We start from the raw sequence: 23,211 nt of genomic DNA on the forward strand, positions 1-23,211 counted from the left end.
CAGATCCCCACAGGCTTAAATGTATCTCCTTTGTCTTGGCGAGGAGGAGGAGGAGGGTTTAGTTGCGTTGCTATTGCAGTGGCTCCTGCAGCTAAAGCTCCTTATGTTGGCCTCACGCCATTGCTCAGGGGGAAATGCTCTCAAGAAGTGCTGCAGGGTCATCTGGACTGCCACGCAGCCAAAGGATCAGCCTTCCTTGTGTGTCTGGGAGCACAGCTAGCTGGAGGTTCATCCTGGACCTGATGGGATGGGACGGGGGGCTGGAAGTTTAGGAAGCGACTCTAGGAGGTGCACAGGCAAGAGCAGTGTGGGAATGAAAGGCTTGCCAAGCTGAACTCAATGCTGACATCTTATTACAGGCATGAACTGTATCAGGGAAGCTCTTCATGGAGGAGGTAGGAGATGCCAAGTAACTTGAATAGCCTGGAATTACTCCCCCGCTAATTAAGAGGAACTCAAAGAAGCGCAGCGAGGAGTGTGGCTTCAGGAAACCTAATGCTGCTGTGAGCATGTGGGAGTATTCCCAGCCTCTGGAGGGATCATGCAGCCACCCACTGGGGAAGGGTCCCATGGTCACCTCAGCTCCCCTTTCCCTGTGGCAAGGGAACATAAATACGATGTGAGCCCTGGGCTAGCTCTGGACTTGCAAACACAGATTAAAACTAGTAGCATGTGTCAGTAACTTCCAGCCATAACTGCTTTCTTCAGTAAATTATTGGCCTCTCAAGACAGCTTCAGCCCAAAGAGGTATAGATTTGAAACAAAATTTTTAAATATCCAGGGGAAGTCATCAGGTTTAAATGGTGAGAGACACACACAAAACCAGATTTTTATATTCAGGTAAACGTGATGGCACCAGCCAGATAAATGAGAACACTCTCACCAAGGAGCCCTGCTTGGCTTTGACTGTCAGCCTGATGAACAAGAGGCATATTTTATGCAGTGAGAACCAAGGGGTATAATTGTTTCTTACACAAGGCTCTAGTCATGCTTTTACTTTAGAACAATTAGAAATCAGAGATCTCTTGCCCTCTAAACCTCTTTGGTGAACGAATGCTCACCTCTCCAAACCAAGGAGGCATTCCTGAACCAGAGATGCCCGAGGCCCACACACAGGCAGGCAGGCAGTCAGGAAGCAGAAGTGGGAGGTTTGAACAAGATGCTCTGTGTAGCCTTGCCTTGGCAGCTCAGGGCCAGAAAGGCTGGGTCCCTTCTAGAAAAAAAGGATGCCTGTTGCTGGGTGTGTTGTACAGCAGAAGTGTGGCGGCTTGTGTGGCTTTTAGCTCTCTGACCTCTATTTAAATGAAATGCAGAGTAATTTGTATCTAAGTGGAGTTGTTCGTCTCATTAGTGTGATTAAATAGATGGCAGAGCATTACTAAGTTCATTGTCAGAGAGACTGTTGCTTAGTAATTTAAACTGCAATAATCTCATTATTCTTTTTCCTTACAATGATGGTGGCTCTGTTGTTACCCGCAGATCGTGGCCTTGCATTCAAACCTTGATGACTGCAATAGCATTATGATCATCAGGCACTGGCTCGAAAAAGTCATCCAGGGTAAAGCTGAGTGAGGGGAGCCTCTGGGACTTTCAGCTGCCTTTGCCTGAGATTTTTGGTGTAGAGAAGCAGAAGCACAGGACGTGCAGTGAGCTCAGGCACACAGCCCCACGTGCCTCCTGTGCTTCAAGGGCTCTGCAGATGCTCTTCCTCTGCCTCCTCGGGGGCGAGCTGCGGAGGGGCCCTGTAGGTACGCGCTGGGCCCGTCCGAACTGACGGCATGTATCGCACACCAAGGGACAAATGGTTTTCAAGCAGGCACTGAGGGTAAGTTACGGAGAGCCCTGCCCATGGCTGCTGCGGCTTGCGGAGGTTGAATCCCCAGGTCAGGGAGGTGAAGGGGACAGGCCCCAGCCTGCGCGTGCTTGGGTGGTGTCTCCAAGCTTGGGGCCACAGCCAGGTGCCCAGCGCGGGGGCGCTCGGGCGGAGGCCATGCCCTGTGTTTGCCTCGCGGAGCGGAGGCGGGGCCAGCTGGGAGCCCGGAAGGGTCGCTTGTCCCCGCGGCCCCGCCGGCCGCCGCCCGTGTTCCCCGTGGAGGAGGCGAGCGGCCGGGCCGGGCCGCGGAAGGAGCCCGGGGCCGCCCCTGCCTCGACTCCCCTGCCCCTCTCCCCTGGCAACAGCGGCGCCGGCGGCACCCAATCAGCGCGCGGCGCTGCGCGCCCAGCCAATGGGGAGGCGGGTGGGAGGGCGGGGCGCGCCGGAGCGAGGAGGGCCGGCCACGCGCCGCGCCGCCATCTTGACGTCTGAGGAACAAAAGCGCTGAGGCCGCCGCCGGCGCCGGCCCCCATCAGGTAACGGGTGCGCCCCGCTGCCCCCGCCGCTGCTCCTGCCCCCGGGGGGCTCTCCGCTGTGGGGACAGCCGCAGCCCCGCCCGCCCGCAGGTCGGTGCCTGGCCCGGCGAGGCGGAGATGGGCGGCTGCCCGGCGGGGATGCTCGGTGGCGGCCTCGGGGCATTGCCGTGCCCAGCGGGCAGGGAGGGGGGGCCCTGGCCCGGCGTCACCCCGGGGATGCGGGTCTGGTCGGCGTGGGGGACAGCGGTGACAGCTCTCGCGGAGCATCCCCGCCCGCACAGCGCTTCCTGCGCTCTCCGCGGGGCTTGCGGGGCGGGGGCTGCCGGCCGCTCTGGCCCGGGCTCGGCGCGGGGGGGCCGCGGTTGTCGCTCCAGTGGCTGCTGACCCCGGGGCTGGTGGTCGCCTCTAGCTGTTACTCAGCAGTTCTGTGAATCGTCTGACGTTATCCGTCCGTTTTGCCCTGGTGATGGGTGCGCTGCTGCTCTGACTGCTGCTTGGTACGCTCGGTGATAGTTCAGAATGAAAAACGGGTGCTGCGGGATGTGTTGCATAAGTGGATGTGATGCTTAAGAATACCCTTTTTCTCTGTAAACTGGAAGTGCTGGGTGATGCCTTGTTAGGAACTGGTTTGAGCATCACGGTTTTATAATACCTTGTTAACGTGACTTGGGAGCTGCAGACGGTTTAAACAAAAACACTTGTGGTTGACGCTTTGGAAATAGGCATCCAGCTTAAGAAAATAAATGTTATCGTTGTTGATAGAATAACAACTTCTTGGTAGTTACACCCTGATATGCCCTTGGCCTTAATTCCACTGTGAAAAGTACGCATGTTTAACACTGATATCTTTCCTGATATATGCTGGAATTTAATCGCCCTCTACTTCTAGGCTGTCTTTTTTCTTTTCCCCCTTTCTGTTTTTTTGATACAGTGCCTTATGTGTATCATATACTCAGCTGTTTTAGAAATGCATCCAGTGCCCCTGTGCTTTTTGTGGACATCTAAGGGGACAGTTCTGTGTCAAATATTGTAATTAGAATTTGGCTTTAATATTTGGTTCTGGAACATTAGTGTTTGGTTTAACTTTTCAGTCAGGTGATGTATTGGTCATTACTCAACGTGCAGCACTGAAATGGTAGTAGAACAGTTCATATCTGACACTTTAGACTAACAAAGTCAGGGTTGTTTTGGCCAAGAATTGGCCTCTTTGGTCATAATTTTTCTCATATATCTATAGAAGATGAAACCGACTTGTAAAATTTTCTTTAAGTTAAATTAATTTGTGTAATTGTAATGTTATCTTAATGGTAACATTAAGGAATGGAAACTGAGTTTATATACACATGCATCCACACATAAATATGTGTGTTTTAAAAATGGACTGATTAATTTGTTTACATTTGGCTGATTTAGCATGTTTCAGATTGCTGTTGCATTTTTTTCTTCAGTAAATAAGAACCCAGTGATTTAACTGCCAGAATTCAGGAAAATTTCTTTAAATAAAATAATATAAAGTGTTCAGAAGTGTTTCCTGGTTAAAGGTCGAGGGAAGGATTATGGCCATTCACATGTACTTGTTTGTAAGAAATTCCAGATATTAAACTTGGCTGTGTAGCTTTTCATAAATTTACATTAATTTAATTGGAAAAAACTGTTTTTCTTTTCTGTCTTTGATGTTTATACCTTTCTGAAGTAAGTCTGTTATCTTGTCTATGGTGCTTCAGTCATACAAGCAAATGGAAGTTTTATGTTGCTGTTTCTTCTGGAGGAAAGGTAGATCAGAGCTGTCATAGCCATATGTGGTGTGGTAGTTTGGAAGCAGCTGGAAAACTGGACAGTGGTCAGTCACATGAATCCTGGGCTTTGTACTCTCAAAAATTCTTTCCCTACCAGTTGCTTGGAAGGAAGATTTAACATTTGTCAGGCATGATGTTTTGAAAAACCAGGATGAGAAAAGATGTTCAAGAATCTTTTTGCTGCCTGTCAGTGGATGGGCTTTCATCCAGGTCACTGGTATTGGTGGTGCTTTAGTTGTTCTCTAGTCAGCTGGGGAGCATGAGGCTATTTTGGGGATGTTTCTTCTTTTGACAGGTAGGGGAAGGGTGCAAACCTCGAGGCACTGAGGGTGTCTCAGTCTGTCAGCAGTGGTGACAAACCTTTTGGTTTTACTGGAGGCAGGGAAATGTGTGCTGTCAGGTTGGCGGTGAAAGATCTGCTTCACTAGTGACGTACAATATCCTTGTGGAATTTACCTACAGGGATAAATGAAATAGAAGCCATTCTTTAGAATTTCTAGTTCTTTACTGTTGGAGTATTTTTTAGTGAATTGAATTAGATAAGGTCTAGGGAAATTCTGGAGTAACTGGTATTAAATGTTAATTCTTTTCAACGATTCCTATTTGATGGTGTGGGAGATAGCTGAGGTGTTTCTTTGAGAAGTCAGGAGTGCTGCTCCTGCAGCAGGGTTAATGCCTGCCTGAGCTTGAGAGTAGGTCCAGGACCAGAATAGGCAAAACAAGTGTCTCCTCTCTAACATACATGATGCTGGCCTTCCTGGGGAGCTGTGCTTCAAGTGGGAAAGGCTGGGGGCAAAGGCCGGTTTTTGAAGTGAAACAAGATTTGATGTGGTTTTTAATGCTAAGCCAAGGTATAGGCTCTTCCTTTTTGATGTAATTCACTGGTTTCCTTAATAGTTCTGCACCCTTGCTTAAACACAGAACTTGTTTAATGGGTAGGAATGTATTCCAAATGTTCATGTACCACATCCAAAGATTGAAAGGGCAGAAACTGAGGTGCAGCTAAAATTTTTATCTTGAGTGTGGTATTTACTGCTCTAGTTGTACCCAAAGTGTGGGGGTAAGAGCCAAATATAGAGCAGTTTGAAGCTTTCTTAAGCTGACATTTTACATTCATAATAATTCTTGTTTATCTACTGAACATGGGCTAGAACCATTATCTGAAAGCTGTCAGGATTTTACATTGATGTGTGGAAAAACCTTGCCGCCTCTCATTCAGTTCATCCGCTTATCAGCTGTTGAATTTGCTGATGCTTAGCTCGTCCCTGTTGGCAAGAAGCTGTGGTTGGTCTCCAGGCAACGCAGGTCCGGCTCAGCATCTCTGTCTTGCTTGAAGAGATGAAAATTTTCCATTGCAGGCAGAGGTTTTTTCCTCTTGCTAATTCTTTTACCTGGCTTCCTGTCTTGCCCAAGGTTATTGCATCTTTGAAACAATACAGGGATGGTTTACAAATATCAAGAGGTTACATTTTAAGAGTTTTAAGGTATAACTGCAGCTATGTCTTTCTATAACTTTTGTTAGAAATGTCTCATTAGAATGTTAATTTTGGGCCTTTCATGGTAACTTATTTTATTGAAAAATAGTTCTTTTTTCCCCCTTTTGCAAAAAGCTGTATGACACTGTATCATGTGCTGCAAGTAGCTAGAAATTTCTCCTCTGCAAAATCTGAAATACTGGAAGGCATAATGGAAACGTAATTGTTTGTTCAAATGAAGGTCTGTCATTGGTTGTGTTTAATCAGGTGTTCAGAGCTTGAAATCTTCCACAAATTCTTGGCTTGTGTGGCACAAAGCCTTTGAAGCCCTGACTGCCTCTGAAAGATGGGCCATGTTAGAATAAGGGAATGATAATCTTCATAATAGGTACAGAATGTACCACTGCTGTTATCAGCTATCAACATGCAGCCTTTGACCCTGTGTCTGGATTGCTCCTACATGTGGAGGATTCTCTGTTGGAGACAGCTGGAGCCAGTTACTGCCCAGTTTTGCGTTTTTACTGGACAAAGAAAGGCTTGCTCATAAAATGGTTTTGACCACTGAGAGTCTTGCTTTGTGTGTGTGCCGTGATGGATAGTAGGATGGTAGGGCAAGAGGTGGCACAGGCAGTGCCTGGTTCGGAGCTGTGCATGTGCTTATCAGCCAGTTAAGAGCCCAAACAGAACAGGGAACTACTGAATTCACACAGTAGCCATTCAGCTGTACTGCCTCTCTTGGTCCCTGTCTTCTGTCCTGCTCTGCTGGCATCCAAAAGGTTGGAAGGAACTAAAAAAAAAAAAAAAAAAGGCATTTGGATGACTTGCTGAAACTGGTTAATATTGCCCCAGGTTGTTGAGACTTAAAATGAACAGACTTGAGGACAGAAGATACAATTATTGAGGTTATTTTTTGTCAGAAAATCACAGTTAGAAAAAGCAAGGGTTTGGGGGGTTTATGCCAAAGTCTGTATTAGAATGAGCACAGCAAAAACGCTTCTATTTTCTTGAAGCGTAGAGGGCTTTAAGCATGCCCAGAGAGCTGTGCAGTGCTGTGATGCAGAAATTTTCTACGCTGCCTGAAACCCTATCAGGAATTTTGGCTGCTGCTTAATTTCATGCTTATTGAAGATGACCTCTTTTCTTTTGACATTTGCTCTTTTCCTTTCTCATCTCTTTTTCCAGAAAAATGGTAATTTTTTTTTGCCTTGTGCTTTGGATATATGGGGACAGTATGATGGCAGTTGATTTTTTTTTTTTTAATGACATAATTTACTTTAATGATGTTACAGAAATGAGAAATGAAGCTGCCTGACATGATAGGCATCATCTTGATCTTTCTAAGGTGTTAGCACTTTCAGAAGGTTGGTTCAATTTAACAGGAGATATGAGGTTAAATTGATGGGTAGGTGAGTTCATACTAATATAACTGTCATTGCAACTGGGAATCTGTTCAAGATACCTTAGGAAAATTGGTTCTGGCTTAATAGAACCAGTCAGTTTTCTGAAGAGACATCTGTGAGTATTAAAGTTGAAGGTATAGTCCTAGATACCCTTGACCAAAGTTATGTAAAAAAATTTAAAAGTTGTATCATTTCCAACAGGGAGGGAGCAAAATGGTTGGGGGAGTAATTTGGAATTTGTGGAGATAGATAAGTAGTCTCTTGAGGATGAAGGTAGATGAAGTAAATGCTGATGGAGCTGCAGTGAATTGCATGGTGAGAGGATGACTGACTTCACGTTGTTCCATTTAAACAAAGCCTCTGACGTATTTAAACTTAAGTGCTGAATCGTGATTATGTTTTAAAGTGTAATTAATGTTTTAACATCACTATCTGCAAAGTTTGCTTTAAAAAAATAAAATGCTTTTTTCATAAGCTTGACTTATGTTTTTCCACTCATAGTATGCTGTTTTTTTCGAAATGCAGAATTGGAACATCAGCACACTGTGGATGGTGGTGCTATGTTGCCGAATTTTGAAGAGAAAGTAGGTTTTTGGTAATCATCCTGTCTGATTCTTCCCTTTTTGGTGACTGATGTTTTCTCTTTGAAAACTGTTGTGCAGTGCACACTTGCTGGCTACTATAAAAATTGCCTGTAAAGCAACAGATATTTTAAGGGAATCAGACATACTCCAGCTGTGTCCCATCGCCTGGGCTATTAAAACTAGCTGGCTCTTGTGCATGGTTAAATGTATTTCAGCCTGCTGCAGGGATAAGAGCAATACAGCCAAGCTCCCACTGGAGCTTCCTTTTCTAGATTACTGAAATTGATAAGATTTTTTTCAAGTGGTTTTGTATTGCTGTTTGAATATGTAAACTGTATGAGATTAAAAGGATTAATTCTTTGCCAGTGATTATTATGCTGAGCCTGTAATTGGCCCCAGATGGTGTACTAGGAGATCACTGAACAATGAAACATGAAATACATAACGAATTTTTTAAGTACTGTGCAGGTGTACTTGTAGAAAAGGTCCTTTTCCCTTTTCCTAGGAAAAAAACTGTTCTTGAAATGAATTGCATTTACCAGGGGAAGCAGTCAAGATTTTTTCCCTTAGTTTTGTTGTGCCACAGGAGAGTCTGTCTTATAAGACACTCTCCTGTTCTTACTTGCGCTCATCCAATCTGCTGCAGTTAAGCAAGAAGCACATTGAAATTATTCTGTTGTGTCTTTTGCATTTGAATTTCTATAATTGCTCTGGCAACCCTGCAGGGAGCTGTGTGTTCAAGGTCTTAGGTCTCAGTTATTTTCAACTCTTCAGGGAAAGAGCATGTAGCGGTCACTGAATCATACAAACTCTTCCCTGTAAGATGTAAATCTAGGTTGTGTTATCTGAATTGAGATGTGTTTGCAGTAGTTTGAGGTGTTTTGAAACATAAAGACAGTTTTAAAAGATATATTAAATGCATCTCATTAATGTGAGCTGATCTGGAGCAAAAACTCCATTAATCTTAGTCATCAGAAGTATTCTTGGAACCTACACTTGTAGAATTACAGTTGAAAGTGGGGATGGGCATTCCAAAACATGATGACTTTATCTCCTTCTGGGCTACTTTTCAGTCATTTTTCTGCATAAAGGGGCTAAACTTCTTTTGAGGTATATTGATGGTGTAGGTGAATATACACATAAATGAGAAGCATGAAATAGGTTACTGTGCATTTTTGGTACCATTCTTCCTATAATAATTTATTTGTTAATGATCTTTCCTGTGCATTCCTTTGGAAGTTTTTGCTCAAGGAGTTAGCTTGGATTGTAGGATTTAGGCATCAAAGCTTTAATTTAGCAATCTTGTCCTGTGGGCCGCTAGTGCTTATGGTATAAAAAACATTAGTGGTTGGGATTTCTAAAGGAAATGAGAGAAAATCTTTGTATAGTTAAATGAAGGTGACCTTTGGAAGGGACTTGACACTTGTCCTATATGAATTTTATTTTTCTTGCCATATATGGCAAATGAGTCACAACTGAAGGGCTGGTCACAAAGATTCCATGTTCTTTCATTGAGTGGCTCAAAATACAGTTCCCAGACTGCTAAATTCATGGTAATGAGAAAGGCATAATCTTGGATTTATTTTAATCTTAATGCTGGAATTTCTTGAGGGTGTTGGTGTCTTGAATAATACTTCCATGTGTGTACTCCACACAATTTAGCTCTTGCTGTCATATTTTCAGAAGATTAAAGGCTGAGTGCTATTTTGGTTTCTCCACGACAAAGGGCAGTATTGTCTTTTTGTAGCAACTGGTGGTTTTGGCTGCTGATGCCAGAATACCGTTTTAAGATGGATCAGTTTCTAAGTAGGAAGTTTAAGTAGCTTAGTTTTGGTGGGTCAGGTTTCTTAGTTTCCATGGCATTTTTACTTGGAAAAGAGACTAGTTCTTAAATTACACAATCCCTGAAAAAACTACATAGGTCAGAAATGCTCTTTACTGTATGAATATGCTTAGTAACTTGTAACTTGGCTTTATTTTAGTTCCAGGGAGATAAAATAGCTTTACTTGAGAGGTAAAATTGGCATTTTTCCAGAATTTTGTGTATGTGGGTGTTAAGATTACGGATTACAAATGGTGTAAGGAAAGCTGAAAGCTGTTGCTTTTTTAAATGTTGAAATATCAATTGCACTGAGCACATAACCTCCTTGGTGAATTTTAAGAAATTGCAGCTGAGGGACTGCTGTGCACGCTTATGTAAAAAAGCTAGAAGTTCTTGGAAGACAGCCTTGGTGACTTGCCTTGCTTTCCTAGACAAAAGGATTAGGGAACTAAGTTTCTCCTAATAATGTAGACCTAGTTTAAGAAAGATAGGGATAATAATTGTGCATGAGGAATAATAATCATAGAACATTATGCAGCTTCAGATTGGTTTGTGTGTAGTTTGCTCCCTTAATATGTTATGCCTAACGTTTTGTAATTCTTAGTTTTGTCTGTTAAAGCTATATTCAAAAGTCTTTCTGGTATAGAGATGCCTTTTCCTGGTCTTAAAATCAAGAGTCATACACGGTTAGAAGGGTAAAAGGGATTTTACCTTGGTATTTATTTTAAAGATCCTTAGGTGCACATGTCCAGGTCAAATGCACTGAAATGCACCCCGCCAAAATGGACCCCCAAAAGATCTGGTATAACATTATAGGTTTTACTAATTAGCATATCTATCAAAGATTCCCCAATGAGTGAGCCCCCATCCCCAAGGAGTCTTCCCCTGGATGGTTCTATCTTAGTTTACAAAATATGTTCTGGAGAGGACCTTGGGGTCTGGGGCATACTGATCCCTAGTTACGAAGCTTCTAAAATGTTTAGTCTCTTAGCTTGACAAACAAGACCAAGAATGTAGGCAAAAAGCACTAAGAATACAGAAGTTGTAAAAAAGGTATAACGGGTATAAAAGAAAAGGCAAAAAATCTTTATGGCATCATAGGAGGTGGCTCTGGAGCTATGGTATTCAATTTACAGGTATAAATACATGTCTTAACCTGTCTGGCAGTGTTTATGTCTGTGTTGGGTTATATTTAAAGGAAGACAAAACTAGAACTCCATGTTTAGGGACTAAAAGAGATGGGATAAATATGTTGCTAGTTTAAAAAAATGTTTTTCATTGAAAGAGTGCATCTTTATCCATTTTTCGGCATCTCAGCGCATGGTCTTTCATTTCTGTATTACAGATGAAATTCATAGTGAATAGGAAAGGCTTGATGCTCTGGTTATAGAAAAGGATCTCTCAGGGTGCTGTCTTACAGTCCTGATAAACTCACAACAGAACAGGACTTCAGTGTAGCACTGGCAAGTCCTTTGCCATTGTAGCTGCTGTTGGACTGTCCCTCTCCTTGGAATGGAAGAAATACCTAGAGGAGTAGTGCCTTTAGGAGTGATATAGCTGACATCCTCAGAAGAAGTTAGGGCATTTCAAGGTATTTTTCAGCAGTTTGAAAGCAGAAAATGCATTCTTCCTTGGTGGAAATCTTTTGTTTGCCAGCGTTAAATGTTTGCTGATGTTTTGAAAGCTAATGTTAAATAGGATTAGCTTTCTACCTTGATGGACTGAGACTGCTGTGGAGTCAGCTCAGTCATGTTCCCAAAGGGTTTTGCAAACGTGTTTCATAGGAATTTTGTGCACGACTTCATGTATAATTCTAGGTTTCTAGATTCAGTCTGTTTTGCACGATTAAATAAATTATGATCCCTGTGGGTGCCTTTCGACTCAGAATTTTCTGTAGACAACCAGTATGCCTCTCCAGTACGTAGCCTTTAATTTGTGAAATTAATCCGAGGCATTAGTTTCCTTATTTATCTGGAGAAATGACTTAATTTTTCTAAACTGCAGCAACATACTGCTGCAATCACCAGCCATTTAGTAAAGATAAGTTAAAAAATATATATAAAATTATATCAGTATTTTTAAGAAGCAGGTGGTTTCTTTTACTGGTCTAGCCCAAGCAGCCTACATGTAATAAGAAGAATTTGCTCTTTCTTGGCTTTTTTGTGTCTGTAGGTGGTTATGATAGATGTGCCACTACAGTGTCTGACTCCCAGCACCCTCATGATTTACCACTAAAGGCTATAGTGAAAGTGTTCCTGCTTCAAAGGGAGTGCACACATAGACCCAACATGTGGGTCTGAAGGAGTTGGTATCTTACTCTTGAGTTTGCAAGTGTTCTGCTGAGTGTTCTTACCAAATGTCATGCTTACTCATCCCTGAGTACAAGTCGTGGAACTTAATGATCACTGTATTGATGGATTTGCTGCAAAAGAGCTTAAATAAACTTGACTTGCATAGAAAGTCACAGCATCACAACCACCTGTTTCAAGTAATACTTAATGAAAAAGAAGGGGGTTTTCCTCCCCTGGTGTATCTTTTAAAGAAGGACTCTAGTATTTCCTCCCCCTTGATGGTATGAGACTGTCCCTCTGCCCCTCAGGGTGTTGAAGACTATTTATTGTCTGCTGTATTAAATTTGAAATATTTGCTGTTTATAGGACATTTTTTTTTTGTTTTTAAATAAAAAAATTCTGAGAACTGACAATGTCAGTGCACTTTTCTACTGAAGATAAACTTTTCCCTCCAAATTAGTTACTGTAATAAATGTTGGCTTTCTGTAATCATACAGAATTTAGGGCTGCTCTTAAGACTTTTCCCAAAACTGTAGGATTCATACAAGCACATCGTTCTATGGGCTCTACATTTCTGTCTTAATGAGTCAAAAGGTTAGAAACTGTAGATTTTACTACTTAGTTATATTTATTCTATTGTAGATACAAAAGGCTTCAAAAACTATCCTAGTGTGGGATTTGCATTATATTTAGAAGTAAAATGCATCCCCACAATCAGGAATTGATTAAAACAGTTGTGATAAATGAATTCAGAGGTCATTTTTCTGCTAAGAATTAAATTAAAACATTTATTTTAGAAGTTTTGCTCCCTAATCTGATGTAGTTTATTTTTAAAATGTATTTCTGATACTGTTCTAAGGCAGCTGACTGGACACTAGAGGATACGAATATCTCCATTCTAATCTCAAGAACTTCTGAAAACAGAACACACCAGAATAACTTCAGTTCCTGAGCCAAGCAGTAGCAAAAGTGAATGTTAGAAGCAAATCATTACTAATGTTAGTTTGGGCATATTTGCTAATAAAACAGTGTTTTGTGTAGAGGAATGGCATTGGTTTTCATCAAAATTAATCACAAGCTGTGCAAGACCTTTGAGCCTGAGCATGTGTAACATATCTAATGCTTTTAATACTCTGGAATTGCATCCTCTGCTTCCTTTGATTCAAGGAATGTGCCTTGCTGTTTGTAAAGTACCACGTTATTAGTAATGAAACAAGTAGTTCAGTCATATGAGGACTTGTAAAATTCCTGTAATCATTCCTGGTTGATAGGTGTATTGTAAGCTCTCATAATGTGTTTATCCTGCTTCAGTCGTGAAGGGTCATTCTCTTCGAGCATTGTGATGACTTACCAACTCACATCTTAGGTACCTTTTCAATTTTGTGCATGAAAACAGGTGGTGGGTGGGCTCTCAAAAACATACTATGTGCTTTCCACCGTGTTACTTGTATCTTCCTGTGTCCATTCTCAGCTATTTTTTTTCTTCCCCAATGTTCTTTAGGCTGAAGCAGCTTTCTCTTTGGCTGATCTAATAGGTCACTGATACTCTTTTCTGTTCTGTTGGCTGACTGTGCCATTCCTCTGTTTCCTTGGAACCTCAGGAAGAGGCTTTGCTTTGTCTGGTTCAGCAGTTACAGCACCCTGCAGCAGCTCTGCTCTGCAGATCTCTACCCTGTCAGCTTCCTCTGCACTGCCCAGTGAACTGAGAAAAAAGGACAGGCAGAGAGCTTTGCTGCCTTGTTATTTCTGTCACTGTAAAGCTGATTTAGGGCTATGTGGAGCTGAAGATACCGACCATCCAAAGTAAAAAGCCTGCACTAGAGAGAACCTAGTTTTAACAGATTTAACAGAAGGGCAGCTCTGCATCAGTAGTTCTACCATTACAGAGTTTTGGCAGGAGGTGTATTATTTTTGAGATTGTTATGAAGAAGAAGCTGCTGCTTAATTGAGAGCTGTGCTCTCCAGAGGATGTGTTCATTAATGCAATTATGTGTGGGACTAAGTTGAGAATCTGTAATGACATGAAGTACCTTCCAAAGAATGCTGTTACCTGAGATTAATATTAAAAGCCTGAAAACATGAATTCATTGCGGTATTCTTTTGATGGTCATTGTCACACGTGATGGGGATAAGATGTGTATAAATATCACTTCTGGTTTGCAGGTTTGGGTTTTAAACGCCTTCTGCTGCTTACTGTAGGAATGACATTGCTCAAGCTAATGTTACTGTGTCTAGGCAAATTTTTGTTTGCTCCTTCAAGTTACGTCAGGTTTTTCTCTTAAAAGCTTGACATATGAAGGGTTAATAAATCTGCTTTTTTGGCTGATGTGTCCTTTGAGCAAAAACTCTTAGCAAAAGGCACTTAAAATCACGTAGGAGGAAAAGGGCAGGGTACAGTGAGTCTGCATTTGGTATCTGGGAAGATTGCCTAAAAACAGCTGTTCTGGGCTCTTTCTTCCCGAAGAGCATTGAGAACAAACTGGGTGTAGAATCAGAGGAAAGGCAGTGAAGAACTGCATTGTGCTTGTGCTGGTGAACATCAATGCCACTTGAAACTGTTGGTCTTTGGTCTAAGCTTTTATTTGTAAGAAACTGCAACCAGTTTGGCATATTGTGAGGCTGTTTATGGAATTAAAGTATTTATAAATTAAACAGTGCAAAGCATTTCTGATGGGCATTACAGTTGTGCTCCAGGCCCTGTTCATCTGAATGGCAAGATTCCAAATATTAAGGAGAGCCAAAATGACAAACAAATCCTGATTGTTAGTAATGGTAATGTTAAGGCATGCAGCAGAAAAAAACCCTTAAGATCTTACTCAAAGCCTTTTTGCAAGTGAGAAGAATTGGGTGAAAACAAACTGAATTTATTAGGCAAAAAGTGCTTCTTGAATGGCTACAATACATTAATTGATCAAAGTGAAAACTAAAGCCTCACTGAAACCTAAACTGTTGACAAGATTACGTGGTCTTGCTGCTGTCTTCTTGAGCACTGTTACTATGTTCAAATCATATTTGTGTTTTAGCTTCATAAAAAGGCACTAAATTGCTTTGCACAATTAAGGAGCTCTGTTAAAGGCTTTATAGCAAGGAACTCCTTGCTGATGCTCTGTTCAGCAGTCCTTGCACACAGCTTCTACTGCAGAACTGTATTAATAGAGCTTTTCCAGCAGGGATATATACTACAAAAATTCAGTCATGGAAACAGAACATGGGGGAGTTACACTGTGGTTTTTGGAAGATAAAAACAGAAGGAAAGCTTACTAATACAGGCACAGTAAACTCATCTCCATTTGTGTGAGCCTCCCCTTTTATTTCTGGTAGATCCACGTTTGTCTTGTGGTGGTGCTGGACTGGGTGCGCTGTGTTTGACTATGTACATGTGTTTCTAACATTTCTCTCAAAAAAAACTCCAAGCCTGTCTAATTGCGTAACTTATAATTTTTATAGTATCAGAGCAATTAAAAAAACTTGCTTTGTTTTTCTTCAAATGGGAAGTTACACTGTGTGATGTGCTGCCAGATCTTACTTGTTCAGGAAAGGGTGAAGCAGAATGAGTAGTCCTGTCCAATTCTGTGCTTGGCAATTCCATTGCTGAGTGCGTGTGGTGATCCACATCCAAGTATTGTCCAGACCACTTGGGCATCCATGACAGCCAACAAGTTGAGCTGCTACTAATGAGCTCCCTGAAGATGTGTTGGGTAAACAAGGTGTGCAATTTCTGTGTTGGAGGTGATTTTTGCTAGAGTCATTTCTACAGCATAAATATCTTCAAGACTTAACTGCTGATGCAACTCAACGCAGGAGAGGAGGACTGGGACAGACTTAAGTGTTTGAGGTTAAAGGATATTGCAAGGTACTTTCTCAGTCTGAATCGCTGCAGTCGGCAATCAGCGGTATCAGGGGTAATTAGGAAGGCAGCCACAGAATGGTGATGCTGTCTTGGAAAGAGTGGCTCTTGTTCTGCTGCTGTTCTGCAAGGCTGTTAAAAGTGGCTGTGCCAGTGTAAAGCTCTGGCACTGTAAGATCATGTGCATATGTTACTGCACCTCCAGTGAAACCTGGCACACTTCTGGCTTTCCCTTGGAAATTCCAGAAGACTGGAGGTATTACTGGCTCTAGAAAATCCCGATGAAAACTCAAGAGTTATAAAATTACTGTTGCATTATACAGATTGGTGCTTATAGTTTCTGTAATAGAAAATGGAAACAATTCTCAGGGTTTACTCAGGAGCTATGCGGCTTGTTAAGTGTGTGTTTCCTGACAGCTCCAAGTGTATTACTCATGTGCTGGTAAGTCAGCTTGCCGGTGAGCCTTGGGGAAGAGCAGTGTAACTCTGCATGGAGTGGGTGCTACTGTGGGGAGCCATGGAGAAGTAAATCTGTGACTCTGGAGCACTAACAGTGCTCACTTCTGACTGCGGCAGCTGAAGAGATACATTGGACTGCCTGGGATTTGGGAACAGGCCATGGTTACATGGCTTTTCTGTCCTGTCTGGGCACTTCAGCTTGGTGCAGTTGGGTAGGTTTTTTTGAAGTGGCTTGCGTTTAGGGTGTAACTGAGAGTTTTTTACATCTGTGTCTCTGAGTTGTCAAATTGTTGATGCTGAGGTAGGTAAGAAAATTCTCTGGTGATGCAGTAGCTGCATTATAAAAAGAATACTAGGAAATTAAAAGTAGTACAAAGAGTAATGAAAGTTTACTGATATTGCTCTAATCTTAATCATATAGGTTATCAGAAGACAGTATTGTTTCTGGGGAATACTATTCCAGATTAAAGAGGGGGAAAAAAGAAAAAAGAGCAGCCTGATAATGTTTTGTCAAATAAGGCATTTGGAAAAAAGGAGGAAAAAAAGAAACCCAACAAAAAGCTCCACCAACAAAAATACATTCAACTCATATTGACCTGTTATCTTTAGATGCAGGTAAACATTGTAGGACCTGGAGTTCATTCAGTTGATCGATCTGTTGTTTCTTTAGGCAGTTTAGTTGCTTAATTCGATTAATGCTCTTATGTCCAGGACACGCTGTAGGCGTCTGTAGTTCTGGTAGCACCACTGCTTTAAGCCTGCAGGTCTCTGCTTTTCCAGTTAATGTAAAGCTGTTAAATATCTAAGGAGGACAAATAAAAATAGACCTGTGACCTAGAACACTTTGTAGTCTCTTTGAATTAAGTGCATTATTGTTCGTGTAACGATCTTCAGGCAAAATAAGCATGAGGTTGTTTTTAGCCGCAAAAAGTTAATCATTAAAGATTTGGTCTAAAATTAGAGTAACTGGACTTAAAAATTTACTGGAAGGCAGAGAACAAGGCAGTCATGTTTTGACTTTTAGCTTCGCTCCTTTAATTGCTTTCAGAAGTCCAGGTTGCGTGAAACTGGCGGCTGCCCAGAACCGAGCAGCATGCGGTCACAGGGTGCAGAAGCAGAACCTTCGGGTGCAGCTGAGCATTGCCTTCTGCTGGATGCACCAAAAAAATATGTTCTTGGAAAATGGCACATTAGCATTATGGCTTGCCTATGAAGAGCTTGTATCTGTGTAATATTTTCGGTGTCTGACATCTTGTTGTGAATGAACCGGTGAAATAAACGTCCCACCCTGGACGTTGGTTGGTTGCTGTCCCTGCCTGGAAGGGAGGAATTGTACGCTCGGTGTTAATTCCCGGTTTTTCGGGCTGGCGCAGGAGGCAGGGAGTGTCGTTGGGAGCGCTGGCGCTCCTGTCTCCGGGGTCGGGCGCTGGAGGGCGACAGGCGCGGCTGGCGGGGGGACTCGCTAGGGTGGCCACGGGTGGGTTTCCTTCGGGGAAGGGGCGAGCGGCGCCGGCCGCAGCGCTCCCTCTGCCCCGCCCCGCCCCTGCGCGCCGTGCGCCCGCCCCGCGGGGCCTCCCATTGGCTGCGACGCGGCGGGGGCGCGGCCTCCGGAGCCTGCCTGGCTGCGCCCCGCGCTCGCCCGCAGTCGGCCGCGTCCGGACGGAGAGCGACGCGCGCTCGGCTGCTCTCGGCTCCCCTCGGGCCCGCTCGACTCCCGTCGTGCTGCCCAGGCCGCAGCGTGCGCCGACACTGACGGCCGCCGCTCTCTTGTGTTTGCCTTAACAGACTTTTGAATCAGAGTAAACACCCGCGGGTCTCGGAGGCTTCAGGCTCTGAACTGCCTTCACTACTGTCGCCTTCTTCTGTCTAATGTGCTACAAGGATGAGCCCAGCATTTGGAGCTATGGAAGTGGAGCACTATTCCAAGGGAGTCCTGCTGGAGCCTTTTGTCCACCAAGTTGGAGGACACTCCTGTGTCCTTCGGTTTAATGACAAGACCATCTGTAAACCCCTTATTCAGAGAGAGCACCAGTTCTATGAGACTCTCCCGACAGAAATGCGTAAATTCACTCCGCAGTATGAGGGTAAGTCACCAAACCTCTGAATGGGGTTGGGTTTTTCGTTTCTGTAAATGCAAGTGTGCTGTGCTCTCTGTTTTCTCTGAAATCTCTTCTGTGTGGAAGAGATTTTAGGGGTTTTTTTCACGTATTTTGATGTTGTCTGAGGCAGGCTGTGGAGATGCAGGCTGGAAATGCTTGCCAAGTTGGTGTTTGGGCTGACTAACAGCATTAGAGTAGAGCAGCTCTGCTGGTGATAGCCCATATATCTCCCTTAGGCACAGGTAAGTAGCTAACAGCTTGAGAATATTTTCAGTAATTATCTGCTGCTTTTTTTTTTGGTCGATTTTTAATTATTTCTTTTTTTTTTTTTTTTTTGCCACTTGTTTAATGTTTGTTTACAAGGGATTTGGTAAGGTTGGATAATAGTGTTTTGTGTAAGCTTAGTTGTGGTCTCTTTTGTGCATTGATTTCTCCTCTGACTTTCATTTTGATCACAATAAGTATATGCCAGTAAGGTGTCTTGTTGAATATCTGCAGTGTTATTTCTGCCATTTAGGAAATGAAAATTCCTGGCATTTAGGTAGGCAAGGATCAAGTAGCCATGATGAGGCTGAGTCAGAAGTTATGTAGGAGTGGAAATTCCAGTTCTCCTAAAAATTGCACTAGTTAACAGGAATACTTCTTTTTCTCTCTCCTATTCCATCAATTGCTGCCTGATGATTAATAAATAATATGTCTGAAGCACTTTTTAAAAATGGAGTTGCTTTTTAAAGCACATTGATTTTAACAACCATGATGGTGATGAAGTTTTGTGTTCTGTTTGTGAAAGTGATGGAAGACTTCAGAGATGTTTCAGAGTTAATATATCCTGCTCCTTTACAGAGACTTTTTGCCATGTCTAATTACAAGTTCTGTTGGACTGGAAGAAAATCTGATATTTGAATGATACTTTTCAAAATGTAACAGAACAATTGTACTAGTGTATGTGGCTCTCTGGGAAGTATGGGGAGGGATTTAGGGGGAAGGGGCCTCACTTGGTCCACTTCTGGATTTTTTTCCAGAGTAAAGGCAAAGAAGTCGTTTGCTAGCTGGCTCCCCCACCCTTTTTCCCATTGTTCTTTCCTTTGTGACAGCGGGACTGTCAGAGTTTCTGCTCTCCCTGCCCCAGCCACTGCAGGTCTGGGAGCTGCCTGCCCAGCTTGGAAGTTCCGTCTCTCACTGAGCCCTCTCCCCTAGCTAGTGATGAGCTGCAAGAACTGTGCAGAATGATTGATCTGAAATAGGGAACTGGAAAACAAAATAAAAAACAATTCATACAATTGTTATGGCTTCTCCATTAACCCCTGAGACTTGTTTGTGTAGCACTGGGCACATCTGTCAGTGCTCCACTAAGACTCTTAAAATGCAATGCAGTGCTGTAGAGGATGAAGAGAAAAAAATACTTTTGAGGTTCACAGTGTTTCTGTACCACAAACAGATTTGCTTTGTATTGCATTTTTGTTACTTATTCCACAAGATTGCTGCATAACCAGTATCAATAAAATATATTCCAAAAAATAGAAGACAATGTATAATTAAAGATGGTGATTCTAAGTGGAAGCTTTTGGACTAGTTTCTGTTGTAATGTGACATTTCCCTTGTTTTGCTCTCCTTGCACATCTTTCCTTTCCCTTGGGGATCTAATAACCAAATATTGTTTGGATAAGTGCTTTTTGCTTTGCTGTCATGCAAAATTTAAAAAGTTTTTGGTGTGAGTTTTTTTTTTGTGCAGGTCACTTTTCACTGCAAGATGTTAACAAATGTTTTACATCTCACTTAGAATCAGACCAGTCAGGTTTTTTTTTTTTAATTAATAAAAAATTTTATTAATTGAAATTGTGTCCTGTTATTATTTGATTGTTACTTGACTGCCTCAGAGAGAGAAAATGACCTTTTGTATCATTGTTTTGTCAACATGATAAATTGTCTTTTGTGAGGTGTCATTTTTGTCTAGCTCTTTTGATATTTGTTAGGTTGGCAGATGAGGTTTGGCCTGTGGCAAGATAGAAACTAAGGACTGGGGTAAGAGAAAAAATAAAGTTGCTGTATTCTTAGTGTAAAATACTGCGTTCTAAATGGCTTGCTTGTCACTTGAGCAATTCATAACTGTCTGGGTGCTTTTTCTCTTCAGGTGTGGTGTCAGTGAGCTTTGAAGAGGATGAAGATGGAAACTTATGTCTAATAGCATATCCACTAAATGGGGACCACGATAACTTAGAAAACTTAGATAACTCTGACTGTGAACCCAAAAGTAAGCTATTGCGGTGGACTAACAAAAAGACTATGTTGTTAGAAAATGAGAAGATATCTAAGGAATGGGTCCGGCAGCACAGGAAAGAGGAAAAAATGAAAAGGTAAATTTTGATTTTTTTTTTTTTTTTCCTTGCTGTCAAATTCTGGTCTCGAGAATTCTCCAGAACTCTTTCGCTTTCATTTTCTTTTCTTCTCTTGTTTCTTTTGTTTTTCCTGGCCTCTTCAGTGCAGACAGGTTCACTAGTGAAACTAGTATGTCCTTGGCCCTCAGTAGCATGTTGAGTCTTTTCATTTTTTACTGCTGTGGTCAGTTGAAACAGGTTTCCCAGTGTTACTTTTGAAGCTTCAGAAAGAGGAAAAAAAACCACAAAACAAAAAAAACCCCAGCCACAAAAAACCACCCCTACAAACAAAAAACATTGACTCACCTGCAAAAGAACAACAGTTTAAAAAAAGCCCTTGCAACCCCAAATGTATTTAAGTGCTACTATATATGGCATACTTTGTTAGGAATTCTGCTTTATCCCTGTTAATGACATTTTTCCCCTTGTTCATTTCTATTAATTGTGCACACCATAAACTGTGGGCTGTGATGTGTTAAAAACAGTGACCTTAGCTAAGGATAAACCTTAAAGTGCATCACTACCTCTTGTATTACTTCATAGAAGTCATTCACACAGGTAAAGGATATATAAGTAAAATTACTGCAGGTTCTGTGGCATTTGGCTATATGCTAATTTATATTAGTATGGAGGTAGCTTTATAATGATTGAAATACTGGTCATGGGCATCTTGTCCACTTGTACAGAGAGGAAAATAAAGCTTTTGCTTCTATTAATGAAGGTGAGCAAAATAGCTTGTAAAGTTAAATCCATTGCCAACCCCTCTTCAAGAGCTTATTTTTCCACTTGACCTATAATTTGCTACTTTGTTCTGTTTTTCTAGTCACAAACTGGAGGAAGAATTTGAGTGGCTGAAGAAATCTGAAGTCTTGTATTACACTGTAGAGAAAAAAGGAAATGTCAGTTCTCAGTTTAAACACCATAATCCTTGGAGCATGAAATGTCACCAGCAACAGTTACAGCGGATGAAGGAAAACGCCAAGCACCGAAATCAATATAGTATCCTTTCCTGAAAGTACCTCATAACAATGCAATGAGTAGGGCTGTGCCTTTTATTTCTTGAACATTGCAAATAAGAGTACAGAGCAGGCTTAACTGCAGTCCTGAGAGACTCTCTGAAGCTGTGATTTATTTGGCATCTTTGAAGGGTTTGCCAGCACTTTCTAGGAATGGGCTTTTCCAGCACGTAACAAACTACCTAAGCTAGGAAATTCAGAGAACTGAATTAAAATCTTCACATTGGGGGTTAGCTAGTGGACAGGTTTTACAGCATACTGTGTTTGGTGTCTTTCACAAGAACAGTTTCTAGTGAAAGCTTTCAAAGGAGAAGAGTTCTCTCGCTTTTTACTACTGTTTTGATACTGGTGATCTTAAAAACCAGTGTCCTTTTCCCTTTTCATCAGTTTCTTAAATACAGAGGATGTTCCAGTGCCTGGAGTGTTCTGCTTCTAGTAGCCTCTTTTTAATGAGCTTTAAGAGAAGTTGAATATAAACAGTCATGTAGGATTGGAGCATGAGAAACAAAAATCTGATTGAATCCATGAAAGCTGAAGCACATTGGTTTTGTGCTGTGGGAACCATAGGCAAACATCTCCACCCTGAGCATTCTATCCAAGCTGTAGGCTTGGATGCAACTGATACATCCTGCAAAAGTAATAATATCTAAATACTGAGGTAAACAAATTTCTCATGTGTGAGGAGTTTCGGTGATGGATTACTGAAACATCTATGACTAATAAATGATCAAAGAGATAGAAAGGATTTTTTTTGGCTGGTACCCTCACCATTTCACTGTAGATGATTATTCAGTTGCCTAAGAAGTGTGTGTTATCTTTGGAACAGTGTTAATACAGATGTTTTAAAGTTGTAAAGATGGTATGAAAATGCTTCACTGATTTTGAGTGATAACACAAACACAAAATCTTCATTTCCCACAGAAAAAAAAAACTCTTGCTAGACAGGAAATATTTCATAATTCAAAGTCAGCTGCCACGTTAGGTTTCTTTATAACCCTGATTGCTTTTGGTTTTCACTTAGTGTGAAAATTCACTGGTATCTAGAGACCAGTAAAGGTGGAACTGGCTTAAAGCAGAGTGAGCATCTAAATTTATGTCACTGTAATTTTTGATAGATTACTTTATACTAGGCATGTTTTGGGTATGCTTAAAGTTAAGAGTGAGGCACTGTAAAATCTGTGGTAATGTTTTTAAAGCCTGTATTCCTCATTGTGAGGCTTGTTCCTTAACTGCTCAGAATTCATTTTGCTGGAGAACCTGACGTCTCGCTACGAGGTTCCGTGTGTGCTGGACCTGAAGATGGGGACCCGGCAGCACGGCGACGACGCGTCTGAGGAGAAGAAGGCGAATCAGATCCGCAAGTGTCAGCAGAGCACCTCAGCTGTGATTGGAGTGCGAGTCTGTGGCATGCAGGTGAGAGCAGAACTCATCATGTGTGGCCAACAGACTTGCACCTATTTCTGTTAGTGGAGTTTTGGGTTTATGTAGTCATGCCACAAGCTGTTACCCTCAAGCTGCTGTGCTTCGTTTCCTTCACGGAGGGGAGTGAGGCTTTTGAGTATCACTGATCAGTTGGAGGTGGCAGCATCTGCAGGAGCAACCTGCAGCCCACGCTCTGCAAGAGTTGAGTGCAGGCTCTGAACACACAAACAGCCTCCTGCACCATATCAGCAGTTCAAAACTGTTAAAACTACTGAT

General features: G+C 42.1%; 1 protein-coding gene across 3 annotated transcripts in view; it reads left to right on the forward strand.

Moving 5' to 3' along the window:
- The window catches only part of IP6K2 (inositol hexakisphosphate kinase 2), a 49,677-nt gene that overhangs the window by 24,534 nt on the left and 1,932 nt on the right, over window positions 1-23,211 (forward strand). Inside the window, exons 1-5 of one of the 3 annotated variants that reach the window (XM_069027466.1) lie at window positions 2,261-2,349; window positions 17,809-18,107; window positions 20,254-20,476; window positions 21,321-21,496; window positions 22,751-22,926. In XM_069027466.1, coding sequence (XP_068883567.1) covers window positions 17,906-18,107; window positions 20,254-20,476; window positions 21,321-21,496; window positions 22,751-22,926 — 777 coding nt within the window. In that variant the 5' untranslated portion in view covers window positions 2,261-2,349; window positions 17,809-17,905. Of the gene's footprint in view, window positions 1-2,260; window positions 2,440-17,808; window positions 18,108-20,253; window positions 20,477-21,320; window positions 21,497-22,750; window positions 22,927-23,211 lie in introns of those variants that run through there. The other 2 variants (XM_069027468.1, XM_069027467.1) reach the window with 2 other exon arrangements.

The sequence above is a fragment of the Aphelocoma coerulescens genome, chromosome 12 (assembly GCF_041296385.1).
Source record: "Aphelocoma coerulescens isolate FSJ_1873_10779 chromosome 12, UR_Acoe_1.0, whole genome shotgun sequence".
NCBI lineage: Eukaryota > Metazoa > Chordata > Aves > Passeriformes > Corvidae > Aphelocoma > Aphelocoma coerulescens.